The 18440-nt window shown below is 37.4% G+C and overlaps 1 protein-coding gene across 1 annotated transcript in view; it reads left to right on the plus strand.

Annotated features, from left to right (window-relative positions):
- The window catches only part of LOC128643483 (polypeptide N-acetylgalactosaminyltransferase 18-like), a gene marked incomplete at its 5' end in the record, with an annotated part of 233425 nt that overhangs the window by 196979 nt on the left and 18006 nt on the right, over nt 1-18440 (plus strand). The window contains one exon of the mRNA XM_053696328.1: nt 7426-7623. Within this exon, the coding sequence (XP_053552303.1) occupies nt 7426-7623 (198 nt within the window). The remainder of the gene's footprint in view (nt 1-7425; nt 7624-18440) is intronic.

Raw genomic sequence — 18440 nt, forward strand, 5'->3', positions numbered from 1 at the left:
TATTTCTTACAACCGCTGCTTCTTAACTTCCGTGGACCAGAAACGACAGGGGCGTCAATGCAGCATCTGCTGCTTAATAAATTGACCCCAGAGCCTTAAAGGGACAGTCTAACCAAAAATAAACTTTCATGATTCAGATAGAGGATGCAATTTTAAACAACTTTTCAATTTACTTTTACCATCAAATTTACTTGGTTCTCTTAGTATTCTTTGATGAAAGCTAAGCCTAAGTAGGCTCATATGCTAATTTCTAAGCCCTTGAAGTCTGCCTCTTATCTCAGTGCATTTTGACAGTTTTTCACAGCTAGACAGCGCTAGTTTGTGTGTGCCATATAGATAACATTTTGCTCACTCCCATGGAGTTATTTAAGAATCAGCACTGATTGGCGAAAATACAAGCCTGTCAATAGAACTGAAATAATGGGACACTCTGCAGAGGGTTAGATACAAGGTAATCACAGAGGTAAAAAGTGTATTATTATAACTGTGTTGGTTATACAAATCTGGGGAATGGGTAATAAAGGGATTATCTATCTTTTTTAGCAATATAAATTCTGGAGTAGACTGTCCCATTAAACAAATCTCTAGGTAATGTAATTGGTACAGAGAGTTTGTGAACACATTTAAGTCTAGGATGTGATGGAAGTTATCAAGAACTACGATAGCTATTTTATTTCAGGTGCTATTGATGATGTTATTTAAAGGGACATTCCAGTCAAAATATAAATGCACATAGGTTTATTACAACTTTGAATAGAAACATATTTGCAATATACATGTATTGGCAAAAATGCTTCTAGTAAGAGTTATCACTGTTTTAGTGTGAATATTATTCTCTGCATGTGCATGTGAAGCATAGCTAGATATTGTCACTGCACCCACATTTTAAATAATGCAGCTGCTCAGATCATCAGTGGGGCTTGTATCATGTCAGCAATTATCAAATTGAGTAATTACAAGATGGTACAAGCACCTTATGCTCTCTGAGCAAGTGCTGTGTTTAAAATGCTGGTGCACGGTGCATACTTAAATACACTTTTGAAACAGCTATATCTTTTATTAGAAGTATTTTTGTTAATGCATGTATATTACAAAATTGCTTCTGTTCAATACCAAAATGCACCCATGTGGTTTTCAATTTTGGCTGGAATATCCTTTTAACAACAACAAAAAACAAGTATCTGAGCTTTTTCTGTATGTCCTAAACCTGGAAACACATGCACGTGTCAGTTGGCATAGGTGATAAGATACCAGACGTCTGTAAAATAACTCTGTTGCCTTCAGTTTAAGGCTGCAAAATTAAGCATATTTATATATTATACATGTTTTTAACAAACAGGAAATCCAATGAAGACTTATTGATGGAAATCCAATGAAGACCCTGATGCCGGTGTTTGTTTTCGGATAAAGTCATAACAGTAGATAAACTCCTGTATTAAATCAATTGCATATTGGAAAATCTGCCTTCCCAATATAACATTTTGAATCAAATGTTTGAACTTGCATTTTTTTTAAATAAATGGATGTAGTGCAACCATTGCTTGGTGGAAGCAAGGAGAGAAGTTCAATTAAAGGGATATTAAACCCACATTTTTCTTTCATGATTCAGATAGAGCATGCAATTTTAAGCAACTTTCTAATTTACTCCGATTTTCAATTGTTCTTTGTTCTCTTGCTATCGTTATTTGAAAATGCAGGAATGTAAGGTTAGGAGCTGGCCCATGTTTGGTTCAGCACCTGGGTAGTGCTTGCTGATTGGTGCTTGCACATATACGCCCATTGTCATTGGCTTACCCAATGTGTTTAGCTAGCTCCCATTAGTGCATTGCTGCTCCTTTAACAAAGGATTATTATTTATTATCATTTATTTGTATAGCGCTGCAAAATTCCGTAGCGCTGGCTACAATAATAGGGGTATACAATGACAAGGATTTGCGATAAAATACACAACATAACAAAACTGAACAAATCTAGTACAGGAGGAAGAGGGCCCTGCTCCGGAGAGCTCACAATCTATAGGTTTAGGGTGCAGAGACATAAGGTTGGGGTAGCTTGTCACATCGGTTGTAGTTGCAGCAGTGAGTCAGGCAGTTCATGTATTAGTTTGGCTAGGATGAGAGATAGAGGAGAGATGGTAAGCCTCTCTGAATAGGTGGGTTTTAAAGGAGCATCTGAAGCTATATAAGGTTGGAGACAGTCTTATGGAGCGGGGTAGAGAGTTCTAGAGGACAGGAGCAGCACGTGTGAAGTCTTGGAGACGGGAGTGGGACGTAGAGATAACAGGAGTGGAGAGACGTAGGTCAGAGGTTGATCGAAGAGGACAGGATGGGGAAGTATTTGGAGATGAGAGAGGAAATATAGTTGGTAATTAGACTGTTGAGTGCTTTGTAAGTTAGGGTTAATACTTTAAATTGTATTCTGCAGTGTATGGGGAGCCAGTGTACAGTGTAGAGACTGGCAGAGCGGAGAAACTGATGTAGAGAAGCAAATTTGATAAACAAACTAAATTGGAAAATTGTTTAAACTGAATCATGAAAGAACAAATTAGGGTTTTCGTGTCTCTTTAAGTTACATTGAACATTCTCTTTAATTTGTACTATAAATATATATATAACAAAGGGCCTGATGATCTGATTTTAGCGTGAGAGCTATGCAGAGCTGTGGATGTGAAAGACATTTTCCTACACATAAAGATTTTGCGGGATTTCTCTCAATGCCAGCAAGTTTTTGATCAGTGGGCCCAAAGTCTTTTTTTAACACATTTAGGGTCCGATTTATCAAGCTCCATATGGAGCTTGATGCCCTTTGAAGGCTCACTGGAAACATAAGTTATGAAACAGCGGTCTAAAGACCGCTGCTCCATAACTTGTCCGTCTGCTCTGAGGCTGCGGACAGAAATTAACCCGATCGAATACTATCGAGCTGATTGACACCCCCTGCTAGTGGCCGATTGGCCTCGAATCTGCAGGGGGCGGCATTGCACCAACAGTTCACAAGAACTGCTGGTGTAATGATAAATTTATCGATGTGTAGTGATGTGCAGCAGACATGATACGCTACATCGTATCATGTCCGGTCGCACTATCATAAATATACCCCTTAATTTACAATAGACTATTTCTTAAATTAGATGTATGATTGTGGGATTACAGTAATGAGTCATACCTTTTTGCAGTACAGTTTGTAATTCCTTTTATGGGAGTCACTAACAATTAATTATTCCTTGAACATAAATGCAAATGCACAGACGCCAATGATTATTGTTATGTATATCTGGCCTTATAAAATGTGGATATCTTAGTAAAGATAACGTTATTCAGATTTTGAAAGAAATACAACATTCCTAACTAGAGTGCATTAAATAAACATATTCCTAGTAATGTGTCAATACATTTTGCTGTGCAAGACCGCAAAATACTTTTGCATAATTCGCCAGTAACATATTTTGCAGAATGAATAGACCAATGTTAAAATTAAATATTCTCACTAATCTTTGTTGTGTTTAATCTTTTATAAACCCATTTAAAGCCTGAAAATTCTAACAGAAACACTTTGAAGATGTCAACAAAACTGTAATATCCGTTCAGCTGGCATATTTGAAAACTCTTTGCAATAGCATAAAACACGAAGGTTCAGAAACATAATGTAATTCATAGAAAATAACAGAATTCATACAATATAAACGTGTATTAAAACAAAGATATGGATAATTTACTGAAATATAGTGCACAGTGATTTACATTTACTTTTAAAATATGCAAATCTGTATGCGGCAGTTATCCAATTGAATGCAGAACTAGCAATGCATTGTGGCAGGGGAGTATTTTGGCACTTGCCTAGGGCGGCAGATTTTTGGAGAGCAGCACTTTTTGAGTCTCACTACACACACAAATACACACACTGCACTCCACACGCAAACTATACTACACACACACACACCATAAACGCACACACTCACCATATACAGGCATGCACAATATACACACACACGCCCTTCAACATAAACATTTACTTTTGAAATGCCATAAAAAAGTCACGTTACACCCTCACCAAAAAATATTATTACCAAATAAGGACTAAAACCTGGGGATGGGGGGGGGTGTTGCAGCAGAATTTTGAGTGCCTAGGGAAACACAGAACCTAAATAGCAAGAATGTAAGATTATGAGCCGGACTATCTTTGGTTCAGCACCTGGGTAGCGCTTGCTGATTGGTGGCTAAAATGTAGCCACCAATCAGCAAGATTTACCCAGGGTTCAGAATAAAAAATAGGCCAGCTCCAAAATTTACTTTCCTGCTTTTTTAAATAAAGATAACAAAGAAAAAAATGAAAATAGGAGTAAAATAGAACGTTGCTTAAAATTGCCTGCTCTACCTGAAAGAGAAAAAAAAAATTGGGTTCAGTGTCCCTTTAAGTAAAGTAATGAAGGAGTTATTAGTAATCATGTAAGTGACATGGCCCATTCTGCTATGAACCAAATGTGCAAAAATAACATAAAAAAAACAACATTTGCAACCATATCATAAATTATAAATTGAGGGATTAGCCACAAAATTTCATTTAGGCCAATTTTGAACCTCGACTCTGACATATCAGGGAAGGATAGACTGTTTATCATATAGTAAGGCAACTTTGTAGAAAAATGTGAAGAGAGGTGAAGATTAGAAACCTTCTCTTCAAGAGAACACACATATAGCACTCTCGGTTTGGAATTATCATACAGCTAAACAGCTGGAGGTAATTGACAGCTTAAACACTAATAAACTTGTGGGCTCACAGTAAAATAAAATATAACTTTTATTAAGACACAAATAAAATAGGAAAATTCATAAAAACACACTTAGGTACCTTATACAGTGTATATAAATCATTAGAGGAGTATAAAATAGGGTATGCCCACTAATATAGTCAAAAGTAGCTCAATAATATTTTACGTGTGAATATTACAGCTCTATTGAATACCCCTATATGTATTGTAATCAGAAGATGTTTTTAACTTAGTGGCTTGACATTGTGTGTTCAAATATCTTCTGATAATAGATCCTAGGCTAAGTATTCTCATATGACCACTAATATAGTTCAAAGATGAATGCAGTAGTAACCGACAAAAAATCTTATTGTTGCTTCTTGTTATCTATGTATCTATTATGTATCAATGTACAAAATTCTCTACCACATGAACTATTGAACTTCTGAAAAGTATTTGTTAAATCAAATGTTACATTCGAAATTTCGAATGTGGATATTCGAAAACTGTAAATAGCATTTGATTATAAAATTTCTAGGAATATTCGTTCTTATCAACATTCTATTATGTAAATCGAATTTCTACAATGACATTTGTTCTAACACCTGAATTCGAATATAAACACATTCGCCCATCCCTAGACAGAGCACACACCCAAGTAGATGGATTACAAAACATAGGGAAATCATCCCATATAGGTTAATTAGCTAAAACTCTCCATTTACCCTACTCCACATGTATTAAAATGAGACTCGGGGCTCTTCTGCACATTTGATATGTATCAAGTAAACGGCATGTCCTGAGTGTAAGGGATACCTTGAGCATAGTATTGTAAGTGATATTACTCCAGTCTCGATAGTTATTATTATTATCAGGTATTTGTAGAGCGCCAACAGATTCCGCAGCGCTGTAAACATAGTCAGTGTACAGGATAGCTTTTGTAGGGGTCAAGTGGGTGGAGGGCCCTGCCGAGAGTTTCACTGTTGTAGTCGGCTCTTATGAAGCTCCATAGGCTTACAATCTAAGGGGTTCAAGGGGAAAGTAATGGCGTTAGGAAAGGTTAGTGAAGGTTGTAAGCATCCCTGAATAGTAGAGTTTTTAGGTAGTGCTTGAAGCTGTTAAAACTAGGGGAGAGTCTTATGGAGCGAGGCAGGGAATTCCACAAGATGGGGGCCAGTCTGGAGAAGTCCTGTAAATGTGAATGTGAAGAAGTAACAAGAGAGGAGTAGAGGAGGAGATCCTGAGCTGATCGAAGGGGACGGGAGGGAGAGTATCTAGAGACAAGTTCTGAGATGTAGGGGGGAGCAGTGCAGTTGAGAGCTTTATATGTCAGGGTGAGGATTTTATGTTTAATCCTAGAGGCAAGAGGAAGCCAGTGAAGGGATTGACAGAGAGGTGCAGCAGATGAAGAGCGACGAGTAAGGAAGATGAGCCTGGCAGAGGCATTCATAATGGATTGTAAAGGAGCTATGCGGCAGCTAGGTAGACCAGAGAGGACGGAATTGCATTAGTCAAGGCGGGAAAGGATGAGAGAGTGGAGAGTGGTTTGTTGAATTTTTAACGATATAAGCAGGTCCTATTGTCCTGGTTTGCAGGAAGTGCAATCCTTTCCTGTTCTGGCATCGCAATTCCATCACACTGGGTGGAGAGGCAATACGATCTTAATGAAAAGTGTCCATATTCTCTATGATCTCCAGATCACTGCTAGGCAAAGATATGGCTTGCAGAAATATGGATTTGCAGATGTCTGTATTGAACTGGTATTCTCATGTTTAATCCTTCCTTCAATTGACTCTCCACAACAAACTCCCTTCTTCTCCAACACAGAAGGTCTCAGCTCTCTAGATGTATAACAGATCTCAGGCATCCCAGTCTCTTCCCAGTATTTTTTCCACTCTAACTTGTAGAGCCTGATTACGAGATAAAAAAACACATCTGAAATTGTGAGGTTTAGATCATCCGGCCATTAAAATGTAGTTCATAGGACATAGGTCTGTGCAAGCAGTAAGACATTAGAGCATTTGATTTTTGCTCATTTATGTCCCCTTGAGACAATTGTTTCTTTATGTTGTCCAAATATATGTAGAAAGAGTGCATACAGAGCGATCAGCGTCCAATTTCCTTGCTAGGTTGTGCAGATCCAGCAAAGTTTGCTAAGTTAGATCAACTTATATTTCATCTATGTGCTCTATATTCCAAATTTAAGTACATCACTAACGTTTTCGATATATATATATATATATATATATATATATATATATATATATATATATATATATATATATATATATATATATATATATATATACTGTATATATGTATATATATATATATATGTGTGTGTGTGTGTGTGTGTGTGTGTATGGGATTTGCTCTACTTTTTATATCATAAATAGAATGCATTTGAGGCTTGAAAGGGAATATATATATTATAAAATCAAACTCATGAATAATTCTTTCCTGCTTTAGAGCTATAGAGACATATACAAAACAGTGTTCTTCTTGGAGAAATGGAGAGTTGCTTTGTGGTCCTGGGTCTTTAGGTGACCTGCTTAAAACCAAACTATAGTTATCTGGTGGCCAGCTAGCAATCATTGTCTTTTCTTGTGGAATCATTGCTTGAATCACTAAAATGAATGTAAAAATATTAAAAATTTGTCTTAATGTTTTATTAACAGGGCTGAGCCGGTGCTGAGCAGAATCAAGGAAAACCGGAAAGTTGTCATTTCACCATCGTTTGATAACATAAAATATGATAACTTTGAGATTGAAGAGTATCCTCTGTCTGCCCAAGGCTTTGACTGGGAGCTATGGTGTAGGTACCTGAATCCTCCAAAGTCTTGGTGGAAAATGGAAAATGCCACAGCTCCTATCAGGTAAGATGGTTAGTTTACCTAGAGAAGAGTGTAACTGTTACTTATAAAAGCATGTGTAGCGAGAGATAAAAAATGATATATAATATGATATTTAGATGCTATATACAGATATTTGTGTCTGTGTTTGTATGTATGTATAAATAAAAATATAAAAATTAATCTACTAGGTGGGAGGGGAAGCAATGTAGACAAAAATCTACTCCAAAAGCAATGTAGATGGATTTTTAACCTTAAGGCATTATTCCTTTATGGATTAAATGAAGAAATAAATTATGCTCCATTCCTTTAAGAAATAATATTTATTAAGGTTCCTAAATATCCTGCTAAAATAATTAAGAGGTCACCAAATTATAATGTTTAAAACAATAATTCAGTAAACAAAAGAAAAGAAAATAATGAAAAAAAAACCATGGTATCGATAGGATTTAAATGCTGCCTTATACATAGACACAAAAATATACTCTGGGGCTGATTTATCAACGGCCGAATGGCCCCTGATGCCCATTTCCGCGCGAGCCTCCAGGCTCGCCGTAAACAACAGTTATGAAGCAGCAGTCTTAAGACCGCTGCTCCTTAACTGTTCCCCTGTTCTGAGGCTGCGGGCATCAATCCGCCGGATCTCATACGATCAGGCTGATTGACACTACCTGCTAGGGGCTGATTGGCGTGAATCTGCAGGGGATAGCATTGCACATTAATGTCTGTTGGACTGAGCGCTGAGCAGATCATGTCGGGCAGACCGATGATAAATCGGCCCCTTTGTCTAGAAATAGTATTAACTATCTAAAAGATTGTTGAAATGTGTCAAATAAGGAGTGTGATGTTATAACATTGTGTTTTGAATTAAATAATAACAAAACAACATATAAATAATTGAAAACAAGATGTATCAACACACAATATACACTTAAAATTGTAAGCATGTTGCAAGTTTATGTTTGATAAAGTTATTTCACCCAGAGGGCATAAACCTAAAACGGAAATAAGAACTCGGTGGAAGACAGAGTGAATTAAAAGCCAGATGAAGCCCGATTTTTCCAGACATAGACCAGGCCATACATTCGATGAAGATTCATTGAAATATGTCCTATCTTTGTTTGAATTTCAAGCAATTGATTGTGTCACAAAACAAATTACAGGAGGGGACAGATTAGCATATTTAAATAAAAAAGAAGCTTTTTGGATACACAAACTCCAAACAGGCTTCCCAAAAGGTATCAACAAAATATGGGACTTAAAGTTGTTTATAGGCTAAAACAATTATATGCAAAGTATAAAATATAAATTCCTACTATCCTAGGCAATATAATAAACAACAAGAAATAATTGGATAGGAATAGGAATTTTAGCTTATGTCAACATCTAATAACTAGAAAATAAAACGAACACATAAGCCATGAGAAGGTATTCAAAGTGTGTATCGTTCATAATAACTTAAAATTACAAAACCATGTATTGTAAATAGCCTCTCTATTTCAGACATAAAATCCATTTCAAACCATTGTACCATCTAATTAACATTTAAGAAAAAGCTACTTATCAAAATAATAAAGTTCTAACATGACTATAATAGAAAAGGAAAATTAAATATCCAGGATCTTAAATTAAATTTGTTTTTGATCTAAAGAATGTATTATAATATATTATGTTAGTGATCCCTTCAAAAGTTAGGGAGTAATATCTTTGAGATAACTTAGGAGTTTCGTATAAATGTTTAGAATGCTGAATATTTATAACTTTTTTTGCCTACAATATATGTTTTTAAAAGTATATATGTGTATTATACATTATTAACAATGCGGTATGGAAAGACCATTGAAAGTTCTGACAGCATTGTTAAGGGTTAAATGTGAAAGGCTTAAATATTCACAGGGAGAACAGCTGTGTATCCCTGATGAAGTGCTTGTTGTAAAGCAGGAAACGCGTCGGATGCAGCACCTGTGTGCTGAGGTTGTATGTATAACATAAAGTGTGCCTTCCAACTATGGAATTTTAACTAAGTTTTCAATAAATATCTAATTTTATCTATAACTAATATTGGTACTGCCTGCAATTCATTTTCCAAACCCCTTCATATGGACTGATTTCTGAAGCCCGATTAACACTGAAGGTGTCGGGTGAAATGCGCGTAGCAGTTACCAAATGGAAATCAGGGGGAATCAGCTGACCCCCTGATATTTGTGCTACTCAAGTCACCAAAACAGAACGTAACCCAAGAGGTAGAGCTATAGGCACCGTAGGTTGGCCACTACAATCAAGGAGCATTACGGTACACCTTTGCACAAGACCGAGCGGCTGTGGGAGATGTATGATAGGAATACACCAAGCCAAGTTTGAGTATCTTCAAGATGAGGTAAAGGTATCTATACCTCTTTACTTATTTTACAGTGATGTCCATGAATGCCAGAGATCTGAGACTGAAATGGAGTATGCAAGTATGATAAATTATGCCCTATACCGCCTCTAGAGTGGTCATCAGTATTCTCACCATCAGTTGGGATGCCCTATAAAGTCTGATGAAGTGTTTGCATGTACATAATTGTATTCTTTCATTATTGGGCCTGGAACCTTGGTTTCCTCTGCAAACCATAGCTCCCTCTTACTATTACAGGTCTCAGAGTATCTTTTCAGGAGTCTGTTTATCTTTATAGACATACCCCTTAACTCTGTGGAAATTATAAGGGTATCCCTCTGATTGTCTCTTATATAGTTCATCACAAAAGAGACTTTTTGAACGGTACAACTTTCCTTTGTATACTCCCGGGAGTTCTTCTAATTTTTAAATTGTTTCTGTGACCAGTCATTTGTGTTGCATTGATTATTTTTTTTCTTCCCATGCTCAAGTCACTAGTATTAGTTTCCAATTTAATATAGTCATTTACTTTTTTATGTTAGGCTTTAGTTAGATACTACAATACCTGACAGCTGCATTCATTACTTGTGGGAAATAAGAACCTGGCCACCAGGAGGAGACAAAGACACACCAGCCAAAGGCTCAAATACTCCTCCCACTTCTCCTATCCCCCAGTTATTCTTTGCCTTTTGTCCCTGGAGGTTGGCAGAGATTTAAGTGTCAGAAGTTTTATTTTTTAAAGAAAATACTTATATTAATTTTTACGTAAAGTGTGTCTCTCATGGAGGGTAGTATTCTTCGCAATGGGACAGGAGTTAGTCATGTTAGTCTCTCAGCGAGGGCCTGGGCAAATGTTAGAGTCCGGAGATGCAGTGGGAGTTCTCTCTGTGACACCATCCCGACTCATATTAACAGCTCCTCTAGCACTTGGCGTGCTACTTATTCATCTGTGCGGTTTCCTGTTTCTCGAGATCCTTTTTGTTCTCTTTCAGTCTCCGACTTGGTCGTGTTTGGCTGATGATGCCCTTTTTTTCTGGCATCTAGTGAGGCTTTCTGGAGTCTCCCGAGCTAGTTTGATCTGTCTTTTGGAAGACAGGGTTCTGGTTAGTTATCCCTCTACCTTGCTTCTTCCTTTGGGGAGTTGTTGGTCAGGGTTCCCTTATGGGGGCGTGTGTATGGGATCTGCCTTTGGGTGATAGTGCGCTTCGAGTCCTGTTGTTCGGTGGTTTTGCATGTGGTTTTTACCCAGGCTTGGGACTGCTGTTTGTGTCCTTGGGGCCCTTATTTCTTTATGTTTTAGCTCCCTGCTTTTGGATGAAGCAGGACTTTTTTATTTATGGGATGTGGTTCATTCCTGGTGCCCTCAGATTGGGCCACTTCTTACCCTCCTGTTCTTGGCATTTAGTGTCCTCTTTGTCTTGGGTATAATTTTCCCACAAGTAATGAATGCGGCTGTGGACTCTTTCCCATTAGGAAGAAAAACATAAATTATGCTTACCTGATAATTTCATTTTCTTCCGTGGGAAAGAGTCCACAGCCCCCAGCCCGTTTTTTTATGCGTTTTTCGCGTATAGTCTTCTGGCACCCTTTCACCTTGATATTTCTTCCACTGATCCTTGTTTCCTCGGCAGAATGACTGGGGGATAGGAGAAGTGGGAGGAGTATTTGAGCCTTAGGCTGGTGTGTCTTTGCCTCCTCCTGGTGGCCAGGTTCTTATTTCCCACAAGTAATGAATGCTGGTGTGGACTCTTTCCTAAGGGAGAAAATGAAATTATCAGGTAAGCATAATTTATGTTTTTGCTTTACTTGTATTACACCTCAGTGCTTTAACAACCGGCATCCTCGATATAGGTGTTATATATGTTTGTGCTGAATAAGATAGACTTGGGCAGCTGTTAAAGTTGAATCAGTCTTCCCTACTATCTTTTTTTCTTTTTCATGTATAAATTCTCTATCTTCGTTCACTATCATTCTGTAAGATTTATTACAAACAGAATGGTGAGGATTACATAGGGAAATGGTTGTGGATTGGTGCTGTTAGTCTTGCCTGTAATATATAAGTGATAAAACACTTCCTCCAGAGACGGAAGTCATACAAATATTATATATACATAGGATTTCCCCGCACTCTAAAGTAATGGAATATGCAATAAAGGAAATAGTAATATTACATAATAGGAGATAATATTTATGCATAGATATACATCTTTACTATAATCAATCCACATTAAAAAAAAGGTGCATATATATATAAAAACACACAGACTGGGTGTCTCCAGACTCAATAAAAATAAGAGGTTGTCAGTCCTTTGGGGAATTTCATCTGAGCAAAAAAGCATGGAATGTATATAACTGCTTAATAAATTAATAGAAAGTCCCTCAAAGGATTAAGCCAGCTCTCGGTATGTTAGTGGCAATAATAAAGACACTTTCAGGCATTCATGCCGTTTTAATACTCAGTTCAGTATTTGAAACTAGCAGCTGTTGTAATGCTGAGTGTAGATGATTAGCAGGCTTTGTAGAGAATCATGCCACAATAACATTTAAGCAGACCAAGTGAATGTATGTAGCAACCACCATAATGGTATATTCACATCCAAGCTCTTAAGTGCAAATGCAGTTCTCAATTTCATGCATACATGATAATCCATAAAGCGACAGTTCTGAGTTAGGATGCAAAAATCAAAGCAAAGCATGTTAAATGTATGTAATGGACCAATGAGGACACAGCAAAGACCGATACTTAAGGATTACATCCGCCGGGTATATGTTTCAAGTGAAGATAAAAGTTATCCTTCATTTGTTATATAATGTTAAAATCTGTCACTCCAGGACTATGTCCGCCAGAATATAGGTGTATGCCTTAATTGCACTTAGTGTAGTATGTCACAGCAAGTGTAAGGCATGCGGAATTGGCAGGAGGCGATCTCACCCAGACTCTTAGGGAACCTCCAAAGTGCATGACCGGGTGCTCCAATCTGTAAAAGCTTGTTGCGGCTTTAATTTTATTTGGCGTGGTGTGCCACACATACAGACACAGCTGCTACTGAGTGCCGTCGGCGCCTGACGTCACTTCCAGGCAACGCGCGTTTTGGGCTCCTACTACTGTGTGTGTGATTTGATACAGGGGTACAGTTGGCAAACTATCAACCTTGAGCAAGCCTGCTTGTTTAAAAATATAAGTACAATATGGTTATCTATAACACGTCTAGACTCTCTGTGCAGCATATTGTCACACATCACCTGTACTGTTCCTTTAAACAGGATCTCCCACCCCCCTGCTCCCTATAAAATACAGATTCACCTGAGGTACCTTGCTTGGAATTCGCCAAGCTTCCCTTGACCTTAACCTGTTTAAGAATAATTCTCCTTTTGTGCCAGACATGAGGAGTTCCTTTATCCTAGGAACCTTGCAACACTTAACCACTCTCTCCACCTGAATCCTGGAAGCCTTTCCATTCAACACCAGTATCTTGCTGTTTCAGCTTGTCATCTGGCCGTCAACGCGCAGAGCTGCTGAGGTCACAGCCGACTCGTGCAGGCAACGGAATCTGCTCCTACTGAACGCTCTCTCCAGTCTCTTCCTCACCACCTTGCCTGCAACCTGTCCAGTTCCTGTTTCCTGCATCTGAGATCCACCATAGATTTTTACCTAGAGCACCGAAGGTACCATTTTTTCCTATTAACAGTAACAGTATGTTCATGTGATTTTACACTTGGAGTCACATCCTCCTATCGTGTGTAATTCAGACACATGATAATGGATATAGGAATTGCTCTCATTAGATACAAATTTGTACACAACTTGTATCCTTACTTTTATCCAGCACTGTGTTAAATAATATGTAAACCGCATGTATACTGACTGCCTCCATTCTTGCCAGCAGAGCTACAATTTTCCAATAAGAACTTAGCAATTGATCTATTATTAGTACCTCTTAAAAATCTACATAGGTCTGCAGTTGAGATTCAAAATACTCTGTTTTTTTTCAGGGGAAATAGCTGCAGTTTTGCCATAATTCCAAGTCCTGCAAAATTATGAATCCAGCAGACCTACCCACTCATGTTAGGAACTTTTCCCAAAAGATGGACATTCTCTCCCAACACGTTAGAGAACTTCAAATAGAAAACGAGACTCTAAAACAATATATCAACGACACAGTTAAACCTCATACTGAATCACATCCTGAACCTATTGTAGGGACCCCAGATAAATTTAGTGGAGATAGAATGCTATATAGGGAGTTTAAGAATGCATGTACTCTCATGTTTGATTTAAAGCCTAAAACTTATCTCATTGAGCATATTAAGGTTTTAACTGTAATATCCTTCCTTAAAGGGGAAGCAAGAGCTTGGCCAAACACATTTTATGAAACTAACGTTCCAATCCTAGGGTCCCTCACATCATTTTTTGAGGCCATGTCAAAGCTTTACAATGATCCTAATAAACATATTACCGCAGAATTAGCCATGAGATCGCTGAAACAAAATAAATGCCCAGTTGAGGATTACATAGCGGAGTTAATGAGTTGGTCAAAGGACACGATATGGAATGACATATCACTCGGGAACCAGTTTAGATTGGGTCTCTCAGAGATCATCAAAGATGAATTAGCTAGAACAGACCTACCACCAACCTTAGAATCACTTATGGCCCTTATAATTTCAATAGATAGACGTATAAGGGAGAGACGCCATGAAAGATTCCCTACTGAGGTTAATGTTAAAAAAAACAGCATCCTATTTCCAGACTACCTCTACCCCTAAAACTACAGTTGAGCCAATGGACATTAGATTCTTAAAGGGTACACTCAGCCAGGAAGAGAAAAACAGGAGAAGACAGCTCAATCTTTGTCTTTATTGTGCTATGGAGAATCACACTATGAAGGGTTATCCCAGTCTCCGCAAACAAAAAAGGGGTAAGCCATTCCTCCTCAATTCTATTTTCAGTACTAGTAGTAACAACTCTTCTTATTGTGTTCTTTCCCTCTCTTTACATTGGAACAAGCAGCAAGTAACTATTGATGCAGTGATTGATTCTGGGGCCTCTGCAAATTATATTGATGTTTTGTTTGTGAGGAATAATAAAATCCCTCCTATTGAAAAATCTAAACCTGTCTCACTAGGTGTGGTAATGAAATTTTCTCAGGTCCAGTTACACATAACACCATACCCCTTCTTGATACGTCCCAATCTATACACCAGGAAACCCCCACATTTGATATAATATCTTCACCCATCTTCCCTGCTGTCCTAGGCATTAATTGGTTGAAGTTACATTAACCCATGGTTAATTGGGTCAATACCACTATTCAATTGAATTCTGATTATTGTATCAACAACTGTTTTAACAAGATCCCAATCTTCAATTTAACTGAGAATACATTGCCCCATAAATATCAAGAGTCTTTAGTCTTAAAGAGGCCTCTACTTTACTACCACGCAGAGAGTATGACTGCCCCATTGAGCTACTCCCAGACTCTACTATACTCTATGGGCACATATACCCAATGTCACAACCAGAATTAGGTCATCTCAACACTTTTATTAGGTCTTCATCGTCACCTGCAGGGGCAGGTATATTTTTTGTCAGGAAAAAAGATAAATCCTTGAGACCAATTATAGATTAAATAATTTAAAAAAAAATTGTTATCCCTTACCACTTATACCGGAGTTTATAGAACGTTTGCAAGGTGCCAATATATAGATTAAATTAGACTTCCGAGGAGCCTACAATCTAATTAGGATTAGGGAAGGAGAAGAGTGACTCATAGCATTCCATACCAGAAATGGTCTGTACAAATACGATGTGATGCCATTTGGCTTGTGCAATGCCCCGGCTATGTTCCAGCATTTTGTGAATGACATCTTCAGAGATCTCTTGGACGTATGTATTGTTGTCTATTTAGACGACATTCTGATTTATTCCAACAATTATACAGAACATATAACCCATGTAAAGACGGTCCTCTCTCGGTTAAGAGCACATCGGCTTTAAACCAAATTGGAGAAGTGTATCTTTAACACTGACAAAATAACATTTTTAGGTTATCAAATATCTCCATCCGGTATTGAGATGGAGAATAGCAAGATTCAGGCAATAACTTCTTGGAGATCACCAACTTCAAAGAAAGAAATCCAACAATTTATGTGATTTTCTAATTTCTATTGGAAATGTATCAAAGATTTTGCCCGAATCACTAAACCCATCACAGATTTGAGAAAAAAGGAAAATAACCCTTTCAGATGGACTGATGCTGCTAACTCTGCATTTGAACACCTTTAAACTTTATTTACCACTGCACCTATTCTATCCTATGTTTCCCAGATCCCACTATACAATTCATTCTTGAGGTCGATGCTTCAGACTTCGTCATTGGTGCTATTATTTCCCAAAAACAATCTTTGAAACATCCTCTCCATCCAGTGGCGTATTTTTCTAGAGTTATGACACCTGCTGAGATCAACTACCCAATCGGAGAAAAAGAGTTATTAACCTTATTTACTATGATCATCAGAATTTACAGTATCTTAAAACATCTAAAACAATGTGTTCACACCAGATTCCCTGGGGTTTGTTCTTCACCAGATTCAACTACATCATCACTTACAAACCTGGTAGTAAAAATAGGAAGGCAGATGCCCTCTCTCAGAAAGAACAAAGACCCACTTATGTTACACATTCTACAACTATTGTCCCTTCTGAAAATGTGATAAGGTCCATCATTCAGGAAATTAAAGATAGTCGGGAAAAAGACATGAAGAAACCACTAAATTTCCTGCACAAAGACGCCAATGGCATATACCATCATAATCAGCAACTTTACATTCCTTCTGATTTACGTGAGGAGATATTTAAGAATGTTCACTACTCACAAAAAAATATACCAACATCTCCAAAAAGACTTTTGGTGGCCTAACATGTTTTCAGATACAAAGGATTATGTGAATTCTTGCTCAATATGCCAAACCACTTAAGTGGACAGAGACCCACCTTATGGATTACTTTTATCCCATTCAGTTCCTACTAGACCATGGAGTGAGAAATCAATGGATTTTATAGTTTACTTACCCAAATTCCAAAATTACAACACCATCCTTGTTGTAGTCGATTTTCTTACAAAAATGGAACACTTCGTTCCTTATAAATCTCTACCAACAGCTTCCATTACCGCTCAACTATTCATAGATAACATAATTAAACTACATAGTCTTCCTAAGACTATTACTTCCGATAGGGGATCCGAATTCACGTCCAGATTTTGGAAGGAATTATGCCGAACACTTCAGATCCAACATAGACTCAGCACAGCATTCCATCCACAAACGGACAAACAGAGCGTACCATTTAATGGCTTGAGCAATACATTTGTTGCTACTGCAATAGCCAACAAGACAATTGGTCAGCATTGCTCTCCACTGCTAAATTTGCATATAATAACAGCATAAATTCATCCACTAAACAAACTCAGTTTTACGGCAATTATGCCTTCCAATCCACATTTCATTTACTTCCAGAACGGGAAATTACTAACCCACTACTTAATGATTTAATAAATACTCTCTCACAAAATTTCGAGGTTCTTCAAGATAATATCAAAACTGCCCAAAAAAAGGCAAAAATATTATGGCTTTCTACAAAAAATCTAAGAATACATGCTACATGTAGGAAATTCGCTAGAAGGTTTGTAGGACCATTCACAATTGTGAAGTGTATCAATGCAAATGCTGTGACACTTGAACTACCACCTACTTATAAAATTCACTCCACATTTAATGTTTCCTTATTGAAACCATACCATTCTGTAAGCTCTACTGCTAACACTGACAACACATCTAATCCACCTATACAAGCAGAGGATGAATTTGAGGTCCAAAGAATCCTTGATTCCAGAAGACAACTGCAGTACCTTCTTTGTTGGTTGGGTTATGGTCCCGAAGAGGACTCTTGGGAAACCTTCACTAACTTATCAGCACCTCGGTTGGTATCACTTTTCCATAGAAGGCATCCCGAGAGACCTAAGCCTTGAACCACAGAGTGGTTCGTTAGGGGGAGTGTTATGTCAGTAAAATAAAATGCCAAGAGTCAGCGCTACAATATCCCTGTTAGGGGATATGTTGCTTAAGATGGTGTCCACGATCAGTTAATAAAAAATAGATAAATAGTATGTCGTCCAGTTCATAAAGTATATATAATTCATTAGATAAAATGCATTTGGTAAAATATAACGTTTAATAAGTTTACAATATAAAATAGTGGAAACACATGGTATATTAAACAGATGAATCTAATATATATATGATAACTATTGAATTGAATACTATGGACAATATTCTATAGTGGGTAGTCTGCAGAGCCTATATTCTTAATAAGGATAATCAACTAAAATAGCGATGAAACAGACTGGATTAGATAAATATTCAAGTAGATTAAACAGTTCTGATATAATAGTCCAATTAAATG

Source organism: Bombina bombina, unplaced genomic scaffold (genome assembly GCF_027579735.1).
Source record: "Bombina bombina isolate aBomBom1 unplaced genomic scaffold, aBomBom1.pri scaffold_587, whole genome shotgun sequence".
Lineage (NCBI taxonomy): Eukaryota > Metazoa > Chordata > Amphibia > Anura > Bombinatoridae > Bombina > Bombina bombina.